This window comes from Maniola jurtina, chromosome 18 (genome assembly GCF_905333055.1).
Source record: "Maniola jurtina chromosome 18, ilManJurt1.1, whole genome shotgun sequence".
NCBI lineage: Eukaryota > Metazoa > Arthropoda > Insecta > Lepidoptera > Nymphalidae > Maniola > Maniola jurtina.
In genome coordinates, this window is record NC_060046.1 from 1825275 (window position 1) to 1841656 (window position 16382).

At 36.9% G+C, this 16382-nt stretch overlaps 2 protein-coding genes across 13 annotated transcripts in view; one reads left to right on the forward strand and one right to left on the reverse strand.

The window, feature by feature from the left end:
* LOC123874319 (heterogeneous nuclear ribonucleoprotein 27C) overlaps positions 1 to 13498 on the reverse strand; it is a 33484-nt gene extending 19986 nt beyond the window's left edge. For 2 of the 10 annotated variants that reach the window (XM_045919587.1, XM_045919585.1), the window contains exons 1-8: positions 13300 to 13495; positions 8685 to 8711; positions 8116 to 8319; positions 4228 to 4418; positions 3330 to 3412; positions 2269 to 2489; positions 1669 to 1868; positions 192 to 281 (exon numbers count right to left, since the gene is read on the reverse strand). In XM_045919587.1, the coding sequence (XP_045775543.1) occupies positions 192 to 281; positions 1669 to 1868; positions 2269 to 2489; positions 3330 to 3412; positions 4228 to 4418; positions 8116 to 8319; positions 8685 to 8711; positions 13300 to 13337 (1054 nt within the window). In that variant the 5' untranslated portion in view covers positions 13338 to 13495. Of the gene's footprint in view, positions 1 to 191; positions 282 to 1668; positions 1869 to 2268; positions 2490 to 3329; positions 3413 to 4227; positions 4419 to 8115; positions 8320 to 8684; positions 8712 to 13299 lie in introns of all 10 variants that reach the window. The other 8 variants (XM_045919577.1, XM_045919580.1, XM_045919579.1 and 5 more) reach the window with 8 other exon arrangements.
* On the forward strand, positions 12044 to 16220 carry LOC123874328 (arrestin domain-containing protein C31A2.12-like). 3 transcript variants are annotated; one of them, XM_045919599.1, is made up of 7 exons: positions 13009 to 13114; positions 14134 to 14252; positions 14373 to 14510; positions 14605 to 14810; positions 15053 to 15220; positions 15771 to 15956; positions 16034 to 16220. In XM_045919599.1, exons 2-7 carry the CDS (start codon positions 14135 to 14137, stop codon positions 16127 to 16129), a joined length of 912 nt encoding a protein of 303 aa, XP_045775555.1. In that variant the 5' UTR covers positions 13009 to 13114; position 14134; the 3' UTR covers positions 16130 to 16220. The 3 variants fall into 3 exon arrangements, with proteins under 3 accessions (XP_045775556.1, XP_045775555.1, XP_045775554.1); XM_045919600.1 differs by lacking the exon at positions 14134 to 14252 and having other exon boundaries at positions 12044 to 13073; XM_045919598.1 differs by lacking the exon at positions 13009 to 13114 and having other exon boundaries at positions 14066 to 14252.
* The last annotated feature ends 162 nt before the right edge of the window (positions 16221 to 16382 follow it).

A 16382-nucleotide genomic window follows, 5' to 3' on the forward strand; every position in this document is an offset into this window, starting at 1 on the left:
CATATTTTAATAATAATTTTTAGTAACATTAATTGTAACAAACTATTGTAAATGCGAAAATTGAAAAATCGTACAAAAATCACCTGTAAAGAAAAAAATAATTTCACCGAATGAATAATCTTTCAAAGTAGCAATGATGCCTATCTAGATACACGCTAGGGAGGGAGGGGGGGTCCGCGGCCGGCACTCACCGGAGCCAGTGGAGTTGGAGTTCTGCGGCATGCTCCAGTTGGTCCAGCTGCCGCCCGCCGACGCGCCCGCCGGCGCCGAGCTGTAGTTCGCTGCAGACCAACAATACATACCGTTAGTATGTACCACTACCCGCCCCTCTACAGCTTTGTGAACTATTGTTAAGGCTAGTTCTGACTCTGGACTATAGTGTGCACCACTCTGCAGCTTTGTGATCTACTGGCTAGTTTTAACTTTGGACTTTAGTATGTACTACTACCCGCCCTTCTACAGCTTTGTGAACTACTGGCTAGTTCAGACTTCGGACTATAGTATTTACCCTTCTACAGCTTTATGAACTATTGTTAAGGCTGGTTACCACTGTAGTATATTACATGTACCACTACAGCTTGCCTTTGGACTACAAATCTTTCAACAAAATTGTTTAACGCGAACGACATGACCGCTATATTTTTATTGGCATAGGCGGAGCCACGTGGCGTGTTCCCTTAGGATATTTCTGCGCGTGTTCTTTTTGGACAGCCCTGATCAAAATGGGGAAACCACCCCCTCCTCCCTCTTTAGTAAACGTTGTATTACCGTAAGTGGACCCTTACTGTGGACCAAAGCTGATCGTTCGTCTATCGTGGAGTGGTAAACTGTGAAATAAAAATACAATCCGTGTGGCGGATGTTGATACATCTGTGATCACGATCAGCTTCAGGAGTGCACTGGGCACGTGACCACAAATTAGAAGTCCGCTCAATACAATGCACTAAGTTGTTTTATTTAAGTCTGCTCAGCTTTGGTTGTAGTAGGGAGTGTAATGATAACCGTCAACGTATTTGTGTGTAAACTGCGGTCGAAACTGAGCGCCACGCACACAAAGGTTAACACCTAATAGTGCACTTTGACTTAAAACATTGTTAAAACGAGACAGCGTTACATCGCTGGCATATCTGAATCTTAAGTCTGAGCAAAGTCAAAGTACGCTCTACAGATCTCAGCCTAAAATTTGTACGTGTGCACTCACACAAGAGCCGAGCAGACTTCGTAAAATAAAACATACCAGGCGCACGCAGTAGGCGACGACGTCGAGGTCAGCCGGTTAACCAAATACCGGCTGAGACAGGCTGAGCTTGACTTCGCGCTATATGATAGAGTTTCACGTACCGTAGCTGCAGTAGTTCTGTGCAGGCTGCTTCATGATAGACGTGCGATTGGCTTAAAAAGTGTGTGGACATATAATAGAAAAGAAAGGTCGGCTAACTTCAACGTGTGTCAACAGGCGCACACGTTTAAGTGCGGAAACCAGCCCAGAGAGAAGAAAGAAGAACAGGCCCCAAAAGGCCCTAACTACATAAGTCGTACTTACCGCACGATTGCTGTCTAGACGGCTTCGACGAACCTCTGTCGTCCTAGTGCTATCATGGAAGAACTAACTGGTCGCTGCGACCTGGCCACCTAATTGCACGTGGAGTAGTGTGGGGGGTCACGTACCGTAGCTGCCGTAGCCCTGCGCGGGCGGCTGCGCGTGCTGCGTGTAGTTGTTGGTGGCGGGCCAGGCGGGCGCGTGCGGCGGCGCCTGCGGTGCAGGCGGCGCGCCCCAGCCCTGGTAGTTGCCGGGCCCTCCCGCGCCGCCCGCCGCGCCGTACCCCGCGTACGACGTCTGACCCGCTGACGTGCCCCAGCCTTGGTATCTGCCAGCAACATTATATACATTCAAACCACCTATTTTGAGTCATTCTGTATGTATGTATTTACTTTACTGCACCACAAAACACAAATAACAGGTTACAAAAAAGGAAACTCAAAATGTAGGCACAAACAAGATTTCTGTGAGTTTGAATAAAGTATGTATTTTCTCTCACACACATTTGCCACTAAGACATCAATAATATGGGGGTCGTTTTTAAGGTTTTCTGGGTAAGTACTGACTACGAAAATGAGATCGCACCCTAGTCGAATTCAAAACGGATGGACTTATATTAAAAAAACACTTTCTCATGTACAGCCCAAAGAGTATTCCATATTTTGGTGGTGCGAATCAGAAACAGAAAAATTTCAATTTGATCTCATATTATATACACATTGGCTCACCCCTGCATGATGTTGGGCCCTGCCATGGGCATGTTGATGGGCGGGCCGCCCATCTGGCCGTTGTGGCCCTGGATGATGTTCATGGGCGCGGCCTGCGGCGGCCCCCACTGGCCAGCTGCAGGCGCGTCGCCGGGCGCGCCACCCATGCCACCGCCCATCCCACCGCCGCCTGAGCCCAGCTTGCCCGACCCATCACGCGGTTCGGCGCGCTTGATCTCCACCTATACATACAATGGTACTGATTCTAAGCCCAACTAAATTATTTAAAGTATTCGCATCTTTCTCTTACCCATGACATAGTAACAAAAGGTTAGACAAACCAATTTAGTTAAGACCTATCTAACCTCGTGACTTTAGGTGTCAGTCGCGAGCCTATTGTTTACATTTGTTGAGTGCACATGAATTTAGCGTCTTTAAGTGTAAAATTCATGTTCCGTCCTTTTTAACACTATTAAGAAGAAAAAGATGCAGATACTTTAAATTTAGTTTAGAAAAAACATGAGAATCGACATCAATATTATGTATGTGATGTCGCAAACTTTGTAGACTAGTTTGCCCACAGGAGCAATAAGTATATGCTAGTTTGCTTTCAATATCCCACAAACATCTGAACGTACCAACAAGTGTAGTTAAAGGCACTGCCTGGATGTGGACTTACATAGAAACCTGCTTTATCATAACTACTTTACGAAAGCTCCTGGGTTTGTTTCTCATCAAATTCAATTTAGATGGCATATTACCAGGTTAGGTAGGTGGTCTCATTCACAGGTAGTTACTAAATTGGTTCAGAGCGGTGAAGAGAGCCATTGTCGGAGTTTGCGGATCAAATTAGACATGAGATCTGCATGGAGTAAGGATAGAGAACACAGTTCGAAGAACAGATACGATATTGAGGTCCCGATATAGGTGCTCGCATGGTGAGCCCACACTGAAGCAGGAGTTAGGGAGACTTGGGGCACCTCACTATGGATTCAGTTGGAAGGAACTAATCAGCTTAACAACTAAATTAATTAACACATATCAAATCAATAGTTAATTTTTAAGACAGTATACAAAATTACCTGCTTCCCATTGAGGTTAATGAAATGCTCCTGGGTCACTCTCTCAACGGAAATCTCGTCCTCAAATGACAGGAATCCAAAGCCTGCAAAAAGAGCTTACAGGTAAAGTTTTAAAATTAAAAAATCTAGGAAACTTAAAGAACAACAGTAAAAAGCGAAATTGAAAAATTGAATCAGGATTTGGTTCGATTAAATCAATTCATACCACAGTTTTGCCAAGAATGATTGTCTTTTGTAATATGTAAAAGGTAAGAGTATCGCAGTTTTGTAGACTAGTGTGCTCACAGGAGCAGTAAGTAGTACATGGTTTGCTTTTGATATTCCACAAACATCTGAACGTACCAACAACAGGTTGAGTTGAAGGCACTGCCTGGATGTGGCCACTTCACATTAAGCTCAATAGAAATTGGTTATGATTTTGCGTTCCATAGCTCCTCCTTCATACAAATAACCAAGTTTTTTTAAATTAATTTTTTTTATTTTTTTTAAATGAAAAGATTGAACACTGAGTATGTGTGCTCGGAGTGTGTGCTATTGCCAAATCTCGAACTCCACCAACCTCTGTTCTCCTGGTACACGATGAATGACGACAATCAGTACGTAGCGGCCTTACGTACTGGTTGTCGTACATGCGCAGGTCCACTTCCGTGATGTTAAGAGAGCAAACCCACCGCTTTGGGTAGCCACCGCCGCGTTTTGACTACTAAACTAAGCTATAACGTGGAACAGGGACGTGGCTGTGCAGTCTCATTGTCCAGTGATGAACTTGAAACTACTCCTCAAATCCCTGATCTCCTGGTACCTACACGTCGACAAGTCCTGGATCCCACAGATTCTCTACGATTTGAATGTTAAAACGCGGACCTCAAGTGAATAAAAATAAAGGTCAATCTCATACCTCTGGACTTCTTCTTCTCCTGGTCGTACATGATGACGACCTCCATGACCTTGCCGTAGCGGCCGAAGAACACGCGCAGGTCGGTCTCCGTGATGTTGGAGGGCAGCCCGCCGAGGAACACTTTCGGGTAACCTCCGCCGCGCTTGGGCTTCTGCAGCGTCCGCGGGTTGCACGGCTTGGGATCGATTGTTCTACGACAATAAAAGGAAAATCTTGGAATTTCAAGAAAAACTTAAAAAAATATTGAAATCAATTGTGGACACCATGTGGTAAACAGCTGCCTACAGATTTTTTAAAATCCAAGATCTACTGTAAACCAACCGTGGCCTACCTCAAACATCGAGACTCCAACGAAAAATGTGGGTTGTGCCACACATGACACAGTTTATTCAGGCGCTTTTTCTGCTTGAGGCCTTTTGACTTTAATGCTCAAGTATTAGAGGCGCCAGGATAACCTAACCTGTTGGTTTAACTGGTAATGTGTGGCACAGCTTTCAAAAATAAACGTTTTTTCTTTCTTTTAAAAATATTTTTGAAACTATAAAGGATTAAATTTTTAATTTTAAAATAATTAGTGATAGTATTATACACACAGATTATATCAAAGTTAGCGCATTATCAATAATTGAAATATTTAAGAATGTTTAGGTGAAAAGCACAAAATAACGCATCGACAAAATGGCCGAAAACATAACCTTGAAACTGGGATTATATTACAAACAAATTTTCCGACGCTGCGATAAACGCTATACAAGCCAGAGGCCCAAAGTTTGACTCCTGACTAGGTCAACTTACAATTTCAATATTTTCAAGAATAACCCTGAAGGAGGATTCTGCAGTGACTAGCCACAATACATAAGCAGACCCAGCAAATACCATCATGCTTGATTAAATAACCAAGAGTCAAGTGTTCATTGATTGAATAGCATAGCACACAAACATTTGAAATCCCATTGGTGCTATTACAATCTTTAAAATTAATTGAAGTCAATGTAATGTAAAATAACTTTTCCGCGAGAAACATTGTGGCTAATTCTGCTGTACACAATTAAGTGACAGGTTGGTCTAAGGCTGAGATTTATAGAGCGCACTTTGACTTTGCTCAGACTTAAGACACAGTTAAAACGAGACAGCGTTATACCGCTGGCATAAATCTGTCTCGTTTTAACTGAAAGTTAAGTCTTACAGATTTCAACCTAAATGTCTCCCTAACATAAAGCTCCATGCGGAAAAGATAGTACTATTAGGTAATGCCCTTGACTTCATCCACGTGGATTTAGGTTTGTAGAAATCCCGTGTCACTCACCATGCAAGAAATCAGGTCGATTCGTTGCTTTGTGTGATTGAAGGACAAACCAAAAACCCTTTCGCAGCACAAAAACAAAGTATAGTGGAAAAGTTGCTCGTGCAAACCAGGGTGGGTCGCGGGCGGGCGGTAATTAATAAGAACTTGTCGTTATCATGTTCGACAAGTGTATGTAATACGAAGCCGCGGACAATCGCTAGTTCCGCAGCGCAAGCGCAACACAACTTTCCCATTCAGATAAAACTTTCACTGATCTAATCTTTCACTAGTAATTAATATCTCTTTGTAAAAACAATCATAGCGAAATAAGATGCATGTAGGTTGTTAAGATGGTCACTACATGGCTGCAGTGACATCGCAATTCACTCTGGAGACACTGTATGTATGTACAGTGGTATTAAGGTGTGCTTATATGGGCAATTTTTTAAGCAATTGCTCGGCAACACGTATGGATCAATCTGGAGCAATCATATCGGATACCATTGCTGAAAATTCAAGTATTGCTGGGTATTGCAGTAAATTGCTTATGTGGTCGTGACGTCATAATATGTAATTGAGGAATTTCATCTTAATAGCTATACTTTAATGTCAGTCAATTTCTTTATTTTAACCGACTTCAAAATAAGGAGGGAGGTTCTCAATTGACGTGGTTTTGTAAAGGACACGAAGTATTCGTCAGGTCGGTATCCATTTGGTGAAGACGTGATAAATGTCTGGAGATACCCAGAGAATGGAACTGAACGGAAACATTAGTAAACGGTAGGTAGGTTTTTCAACATGTTATAGCATATTCAAGGGAAGGTTAGAGAAAGACTTTTGAAGTTTGAATACATAACCTTTTTTAAAGTGGATGAAAAACCTCCTTTTTTAAATCGGTTAAATAATCGTAACGTACGTAATAATCGATCTGTGAATTTAACAGATCTTGTGAAAATCTTTGATTACAGTTTTAATTTTCTTTGAAATCGTCGCCATGGCATAATTCCACTATATAGTTAAAATTTTCGCCTCTGTGCCGGCTCCCAAAATAGCACTCTGTATTACTCGTAGATTAAGCTTGGTTCACACTTGTATCGTCTTTCCGCTCAGTTATGACTCACGAAGATCCTACGTTTGATCACACATGATCAGTTATTAGAACGCAAAAATATGATACGCTCATGCTTTCTTACACACTGGTGTCTGGACCTTCACAGCGAGAAAATATGTAATACGAATTAAGATACAAATGTAGACCCAGCCTAACATAAATAACGTCCGTCCCACCCATTTTATATGCGAAATTTTGTTCAGAATAATTTATAGTAGGCTTTATTGCAATATCATAGTACAATTTGTGCAATACCGTATGTATAGTCGTAAATAACGCTTTTCCCCACAAAAATTCAAAAGCTTTCTTAATAGAATTGCAATTTGCAATGTGTTCTGCCATTATGTTTTGTGTTTTTATTGTATTGCATTTACTTTTAAAATTACAATCAGTCTATTAAAGGATCCGACCCTAACTCTAAATTCCTGATAATTTGGAACATATGGACATAATAAACAGCTAAAATTACCGCGGGAAACATACTGGCTTTACCTTAGTGAACTGTGTGGCACAAGGTTTTAAATAATTAGTAGAATATTTAGAGATTTGTAGCAAACTTTGTAGACTATTTTGCTTATTGAAGCAACTAGTATATGCTGGTTTGCGATTAATGTTCCACAAACATCTGAACGCACCTTTAACAATAAAGTTAAAAGCACTGCCTGGATGTGGTTAGAAACATGTTTTAAATACACATAATATTTAAAACATATTTAGGCTGTTTCAAGTTTTAACCTAACAGACTTACCACATTATAAAGTATTTTTTGTTTGATAAATAAAAACTTAAAATATTCCATTTTGCTTAATTAAATTAATTAATTAATAAACTAAAAAGGTTTGTGCTATTTAAAAGATGCCTACGCCCAACAGAAGCTGCATAGAAATGGCTGATTATTATTAGTGTGTGTGTGTACAGGGTGTACATGTAATAATAACGCTAAGTTTTTGCTAGCGTTCTGGTTACACCCTGTATGATAGTATTTGCAGTTTGCACTCATACATTTTTGTTGCAAGCGTATTTAATTGGGTCACATCTTACGCAGCGCTGTGTGGCTGATTTTATTACAACTGTTTGAGCAACAATCATCGAGATAATTGCCTATGGAGTAACATACCTTATAGACAGAGTCAATCACTTTGCTGTAACGTGATAAGTTAGACAAGAACGTGGACTTTGTCTGTGGTGGCGTTTGTTGGCGCGCGTGTTGTGACTTTTTGGAGTGTTTTTTTGTTAGAAGTGGCCGGTTTTTGTCCCGCTGGTGTTTATTGGTGGTGGAACTGAGCGAGGAACTGACTGAGAAGCGCTCTAAAGGGGCGCCGCGCGTATGTCGGCGGGCGCCAGCACAGACGAAGTCCATACTTATACATATAGTTTTCCTAACTTGTAAATAACTACACACTTGACAGTGGCTAATCAGTGTAAAGCCAGACGAGAGAAGAAAAAAAAAAAAAGACAAGAACGTAGCAAGTGTAACAAGAGTATGACATACCTGCCATCAAGTTGATGCGGGCCGTTCTGCAGCACGACGTTGACCAGCGAGGGCTCCGCAAAGGTGACGAAGCCGAAGCCCCGCGAACGCCCGGACTCGCTGTTCTTCATCACGACGCAGTCGATCACGTCGCCGTAGCGCGAAAAGTAGCGCTGCAAGTTCTCTTGCGACGTCTCCCATGATAAACCACCAACAAACAGTTTTCTGCAAAACCATTCACTTATTAGTTCATCCATGTTCCATACTGAACCTACAAATAGTATGGACTCATTAATGTGAAAAAAAATTTAGTGCAACAATGATAAAACTAGATAAAGAACTAGCGGTTGCCGGAGATTTTTCTCCACGTTAAATTTCTGCTTCCCTGTTAGGGACTTGATATAGCAAGCGCCCCGGACGCACGGGCGGGACGCTGTGAAGACAAAATGTATGGAGCTCTTTGGAACGAAATACAAGCGCCCGCCGTGCGTCCTTTTCTGTCCATACAGCGCCATAGATTTTGTCTTTACAGCATCCCATCTACGCGCCCGGGGCGCTTGCTATATCAAGTCCTTACGACATATACATACATATCGGGTGTAGCCTCAGTGCAGCATCTGTTTTGACAACAAGACAAACTAAGCTTTATTTACTTTGGCATAGTGGCAGGTTGGCTTCACTCCCCTCTACAGGTGCACGTTGCACTTAAGATATTTCAGCGCAGTTCATAAACATGTAACTAATACAACCTTCCATCCCTATTTCACCCTCATGGGGACAGGTTTTGCTTCCTTAGTGAATTGTATACACCCTACCTACTACTACAAAGAACCTAACTGCTTCAAGTTTGTAGGATTTATAGTTCATATTTCAGAAGTTTTCCAAAATCAAGCAATGGCCCTATAGTGTAAATATTTCTATGCAAAATTATTTTTCTATTTCATCAAAACATAATGCATAATACAACTTTTTAAATATTGTTTTTTTTTTTTTAACTTATCAATCAGATTGTAATGATAATATAAGCGATTTTGTAATTGATATTTCATAACAACTCTGATTTTATGATTAACTAGATGACATCCGCGACTTCGTCCGCTTTTATACAGGTTTTTATAATCCCGCGCGAACTCTTTGATTTTCCGGGATAAAGTGTGTGTGTTAAATTGGGGTATAAGCTATCTCCATTCCAAATTTCAGCCAAAAACGTGCAGTGTAACGTCAACGTTTACACACACATAAACTTTCGTCTTTATAATATTAGTGTGATTGTTCCGGTTATTTACTTAATAGGTGTTTTATTAGTGCTAATTAATAAACTACATTAATTGGCCAATAATTCAATAACCAAGCCCAGCCACTCAAAACATTGTGTTGTTTACAAAAAACACTTTAATAAAGAGTGTGAATAGGTAAATTACAAACTCTCAACTAAATAAACTGTACCTTGTAATACTGAATTCAAAAAAGTAATAATTTAAATTGCAATTGGACAAATTTTCTTAAAAATATTCCAAACTACAATCAAAATAAAATTGAGATAAAATTGAACAAACTGATTAGATTACCAGCTGGGTGATTACAGTATAACATGTCACATTACAAAAAAAAAGCGGTCAAGTGCGAGTCGGATTCGCATTCAAAGGGTTCTGTACTATCGTACAAGATAGTAGTAGTATAGTAGACGTCTGACATTTTTATGTAAAAAAAACTGCAAGTTAATGACGGACGGCGCCATCTATATTATGTGATGTAGTAAATTAATTATTTTTATTATTCAAATTCTTTTTTGTGTTATGGTTTTCGGATTTTTTCTTGTGCTATAAGACCTACCTACCTGTCAAATTTCATGATTCTAGGTTAACGGAAAATAAATACCCTATGGTTTCTTGGCTGATACAACAGATAGACAGACAACAAAGTGATGCCATAAGGGTTCCTTTTTCCTTTTGAGGTACGGAACCCTAAAAATATTCACATTATATAAGTATATCAGAATCCAAAATGCCATTTTACCACAATGGTCCAACTGGTAATCAATTTGTTCACAATATCCCAATTTTGACTTTGATTTTAGGCCTAATATTTTGATGTTACTAACATATCAATTTAAAAAAATTTCAAAAGAAAAATAAAACCGACTTCAAAAACCAAAAACACTAAAAAGTAGAAAATAATTTTTGTTTAGCTACACATGTAATGTACCTAGGTATGAAGTCGAGCGAGCATATTAAAACAAAATTAGAAATCCAAGAGTGAAGCTCGCCCGACTTCATACCTAGGTACATTACATGTGTAGCTAAACAAAAATTATTTTCTACTTTTTAGTGTTTTTGGTTTTTGAAGTCGGTTTTATTTTTCTTTTGAAATTTTTTTATTTCACAATTTTTAGTGGCCCCACTGTACTATAATATGCTATGCCCAGTTAAAACCCTACTGTTTACTAAGCTATTACACTGATTGCGAGCAATTTGCTCTTATCCATTGAGGAGTTCTGTTCTCCATCTCCGAAGATATTCATCAGATCTTCACCAAATTTATATAGGACCACCTGCACAGTATACCCTTTCAAACAAAAAAAAAATTTTCCAAATCGGTCCAGGGGTCTTTGAGTAATCGGGGAACATACATAAAAAAAAAAAAAAAATTAAAAAAAAAAAAGATCCCGACGAATTGAGAACCTCCTCCTTTTTTGGAAGTCGGTTAATAAGGTCAGCACTCAACCATTAAAATATAAGAAACTGCATAATTTGGACTTGTTTTATTGCAAATTTTTTCAATAAAATTCTCAGTACAGAGCACAATTGATTTGCAAAAAGTAGGTAGTAAAACTACTTGAGATAAAATGATACCTAAAATGGTTAGCCATTTTTTATAAAATGACCTACATACCTACTTAGTGGACATTATCACTAGAATATAATGTCCATTAGGTATGTAGGGGCCAAGATAAGAGTGGTCTTAAGTTGCTGAATACAATAAAATTAATGTATTAGTTCAATTTAATTATTATCTTGAGCACATTAATTGGCTTAAAATCCAAAATAATAGAAATAAATACGTATTGTAACACAGTTCCCGAAACATTTTATTAAGTACATTATATAATACGAAAACCTACAAAAAAAATATTATGAGTACAAAAAATGTTATAGTTTACTTTTCTTTATTTTTTTAACTGGTCTTATGGCTCTGGGCTTTAGCCCTTTTGAGCCTTTATTAGTTTACTGTCTTCCAGAAAACCACAAAATTATTATCTCCCCTTTTATACTTCTGAATGAGAGAAAATGATCAAATTAAGAACCTCATCCTTTTCTTGATAGTCAGTCAAGTAAAAACACAAACTGATGCTCATTATCAGTAGGAGTAAGGCAATACACAGACCATATTTTATGTCAGGTCAATGAGTATGTCTAGGATATTTGAACTAAAGAATTTCAAGTGGCAAAATTAGAGGCTAAGGATCATTTCCTTAAGAGATACTCAAAGATGTTATGGCTTGCTTTGCTTATTTTGGCTTGTAACCAACTTTATTATTTTCAATATCATTAAAGTTTAGCCATCTAAAATCCAGTAAAGAGCACAGAGTCAAACAAAACTACCCTGATCTACCCAACTTGGTGAAAAGGGTGAAATTCTTGGGTGAAATTTGGTGTATATACTATAGAATAACCTATGTTACTTTTGGATAAACTAACTTTCTAATAGTGAAATTATTAAAATCAATTGAATAGTTTCATGTCATTGTTTATAAACAACCAAATCTTTCCTGTTAATATTAGTATAGATGGAGCTGTTGTCCACAATAATTATAGGCTATTGTTCTAAGCTTATTATTTGTAAGAAAGAATTACTTTTATAGTCAGTGCAGTAGGATTACAAGTACAGTTTTATAACCTGTATACATAAGAACTAACATGAACACCTGTTGCAGCAGCTAGGACTGTGTTGATAAATAAAATGATGCACAAAATAATAAAATAAGTTTTATTAAAATATTATGCTCTGCTTTACAATCCTATAAGCTAAAAGCTTCACTTAATATTTGATACCTAGAACTTGCAAAGGTGAAAGTGACATTCACTTTGTTGAAAAATGTGATTGGTGCTATCTTATTGCTTCAGAAAAATTTATACTTTTTAATCCATAGAAAGTAAGTTTCACATGAATTTTTCTCACATGTTTTATTTTCAGTAGCTAGGACTTATTATCTCGATTTGATCTCATAATATTATTCATTCATTCATTCCACAATGACTTAACAGGTTTTGGGTGAAATTTTGAACGGAGATAGTTTATACACTGAATCAACAATTAGGCTACTCTTATCTCAGAAAAATCAAGGATTCCTCACAGGATTTTTAAAAACCTGTATCCACGCTGACGAAGTCGCGGGCATCATCTGGTTGATAACATCACAACTGTCAAATTTACTAAATACCTAACTTAGGGTTGTCGACGCGTCACCTACGTGTTACGAAAAAGACCAACACCTTGAGGTAAACATGAAAACAACATGTTGACTGCGAATTTATAGAAATGCGGCACGACCATCGACAAAAGTAACAGTATGTAAATGAATCAGCATGTTTAACAGACATTCGCTAACGAGATTGATCTACGCGGCAATTCCAACGCCGTTCCATTAACCTCATTAACAGATTCAAAAAATCTTAATTATTGCAAGTGACGCGAATTTGGACTATGTCACCACGAGTACCTTGATACAAAATGCTGATAAGAAAAAGCCACATTAGTCACACAAAAAGGTTAATTTACCAATTGCGACGTTTCCGCAAAGCAGTTTCAGGAGCGATTATATAAACAACTGTATGCAAATATACGCGGATTTTCACTACGTATCGCTGAAATATGGCATTCGGTACAATGGGAAAGTGAAGCTGCCATGATCGGTACACGCAAGTCGCACGGCAAGGCTTGGGGTCGGTGGCCGCTCGCCGGTAAAAGGCTAATTAAGCGTACGTGAACTGTTACCATATCGATCATTGAAAATTTACAGGTGATCATCCAAACATCGTAAAACACTATACACACGAATTGTGGAAGGACGCTAAGCTGTCTCGAGAGCCTTGTTGGCTAATCTTGAAACGCGACACACCAAGCGAACATGCAGTTTGACCTATTATAGTTGGCACGCTCGGGGCGGCCCTGATGTTTACCTATAATACTTTAAAATGCGCTTACCCCTTCTCGTCATCGTCCATGTCTGGATTCATACGCATAACTTATTACTAATTAAAAATAATGGTTGGCACCGGTAAAGACACCCAAACCACACAAGCACAGACCCACACGAATGATTATGGCGGACCAACCACATCCGCTTTCTCAAAAAAGTCATGGAAGAAGGAAGTAGTCAAACCACAATCTAAATTTATCGATATTAGAAAAATATACCCTGTTTTATATTAGCTGTAATAATATAAATATTTAAATGAATATTGATTACTAAATAATATACAAATTCAACAGTGCACTCTTTATTTAGAAAACAAAAACTTAACCGACTAAAGTTTATATTTTCATTTGCAAAATGGCAACTTATGTATAATGTTGGCATTTTTTATTCCATTTTGATTTTCTCTATAAAAATATAGATTCAAAAAGCTAGAATCCTGATTACAGTAGAAATGGGTAACACTGGTATTATATAGGGGCTCTCTTAGCGCTCTTCTTCTAATAAGCTCTTCTTCATTTGGAAAGCTATCACTGATAAAAATAAGCGTTGACAGTTTTAACCTTAATCTAAAGTTACACACATTGACTGTACATAAATTTTTTAAATTAGAATCATAATATAATTTATTTTAGTTTTTATTTAGGTATAACATTCTTATTATACCTAATGCTGTATGTTGATACTGAATAAAAATTTATCTTATCTAATTTAATATTTTATGATAACAACTTTTCTATACTTAGTTAGCAAAGATAACAATAAAAACTTCATACGTAAACTGAACGTTTTTAAATACGATTCTTTCTTGTACCTAATCTTCTTTTATTTTATTTGTGCAGAATGGTATGGGATACGTGTAGCGTTGATTTGCACGGTGGTTCTAATGGATTTTATTTTACAAACAATATAATCACTGGATCAGTGGTTTTAGAGTTTAAACAAGAGCGTAAAATAGAGCGTAAGTCTTTGAAACTAGTTAGAAACATAGTTCTTCTTTAGTCTTTAGTATTAATATACGATAAGTAACTAACTAAAATAAAAATAAAATGATTAACTAAGTACCTAATAACATTTTCAGAAATTGATTTAAAAGTTACTGGAATAAGTAAAGCGACGTGGTCAAGATCCTCACCTACATTGCCATATATAAAAATATATTCGCAAAAAAAAAGAGTTCTTGATATTTCGATCGCAGATGTATTTAAAGAATTACAAGGTATTAGTCACATCTCGATATTTTACTAATGATAATTTACTCTACTGAAAAATACATTTTTTATAAAGTGAAGTAAAGTGCTGATTTATTTTAGGTAAAACTATAAAACCGGGTATAAGGAGTTATCAGTTTCATTTTATGTTGCAAGCTGATTTACCACCCACATTCAAAGACTCGATTGCAAAAATATATTATCGAATTGCTATCCAGAGTAAAAACACCTGTAAAATCAAGAAAAAACAATACTTTCCCTTCAATGTTATGAATTATCTCAATTTAAATCATGTAAGCGAGTTTAAGGTAAGGCAATATTTTATTTTATTATTAGAAGGTCATTGGGATCTAGTTATTTATGAAAAGACCGGCAACGTACGAGTCAGACGTGAGGTTTGGAGCTGAAACGCATAACTTTGAAAAAGTGCTATTATCGTGGTGGTGGAGGCTTAGAAATGGTGTCCTGATTGGTACCTTTTGGGTCAGGAACCCTAAAAAAGCAATAGATAATAAAATATTTTTTTACTAAATGATTTTCTGCATTTTAGATACCGATGGTATATGTGTTGGAAAAAAAATTCGGGAATACTGCAGACTTTTCAGTGACCTTTAAAACATACAGAGGGTTCGCCTCTACACAACAAATACCATTTGAAGTTATAATAACAAATGTAAAAAGGGTAAAAGTAAGAAAAATTTGCGTAACATTAATTCAAGTAAGTTAATTGAATTTGTGTGATTGTCTCTGTGTAAATAATAATAATTACATTTCAATCCAAAAGCCACACTAAGTAATATTGTAGATGCAATAGTAAATTTATCTATCTGGCCGTTTGCTATGTCCTTAGAGCTGTTCCGAAAATCGATTTTCATGAAATTTTATATAAAAATAAGTTTCATCCCAAAGACGGATACAGGTTAATTATTTATTTTTATATTGGAAAATTATAGAGTCCTCACCAGACTTATAAAACCTAAAACTACGCAGAAGCAGTCGCAGGCAATAGGCATCTAGTATTTAATAATATTATAGAAGAAACTGTTTACGCATCAATGATTTAATTTATCTCAATAACCAATAACCTAAGATCTGGTAATAATAGATACCTACCTATCAATTTGGAAATAAAAATCATTTTCAAAAAACTCACTTCAAACTTAATAGTAAATAAAGAATGAAATAATTTGTGTTTGTAGTTGTACACGTAATATAATGGAGCAGTTTATTTAAATTTTAATTAAAATAAGGTTATTTCAATTCCACAGAAAATTGAATACAACGTAAATTCTGGATATTATAATAATGAAAAAAATATTTGTAAGACCGAATATAACGAAATATTGAATCTTGCGAAACAAACTTGCATGTTTAGTATGGAAATTCCACAAGTTATAATACCTTCAACGATCAATCAGGTTGAGCCTATGGTTGACATTTCCTATTCATTACAAGTATGTAATAATTTACTTTGAGTAACCTGATTGTTTCATCGTAAAAAGATCAAAAGATTTTACTGTTTATATTTCAGGTAAAAGTTAGCTTTCAGTTTCATCTGCCTCTTTATTCCGATATACCGGTGACAATTGCATCGACTCCAGTTACCCATGGTATATTTTATAAATGAAATATATTTTTTTTACTTTTAAGTTTTGACACTGTTAATTATTTTTATTTCATACTATTTTAAACGTTGGAATAAAACCATTGAAAATAATTTAATTGAATTTATATTCTATCGGAAGCTCCCCATTAGGATGGAAAATTTTTAAATCAGGCAACACTTTCAAATTCTAAAAAACTGTGACTTTTGAATTGGTTCAAAAACATTAATGGTGTGAAAATAATAGAAAACTATTAACCCACTAAAATAATTTTAT

Bases quoted from the DNA above. Each gene is read 5' to 3' on its own strand.
- LOC123874328 (XM_045919599.1), top strand. From the start codon at position 14,135: ATGGTATGGGATACGTGTAGCGTTGATTTGCACGGTGGTTCTAATGGA. The intron at 14,253-14,372 runs GTAAGTCTTTGA...TAACATTTTCAG, and splicing joins ACAAGAGCGTAAAATAGAGC to AAATTGATTTAAAAGTTACT. The intron at 15,221-15,770 runs GTAAGTTAATTG...TCAATTCCACAG, and splicing joins TTTGCGTAACATTAATTCAA to AAAATTGAATACAACGTAAA.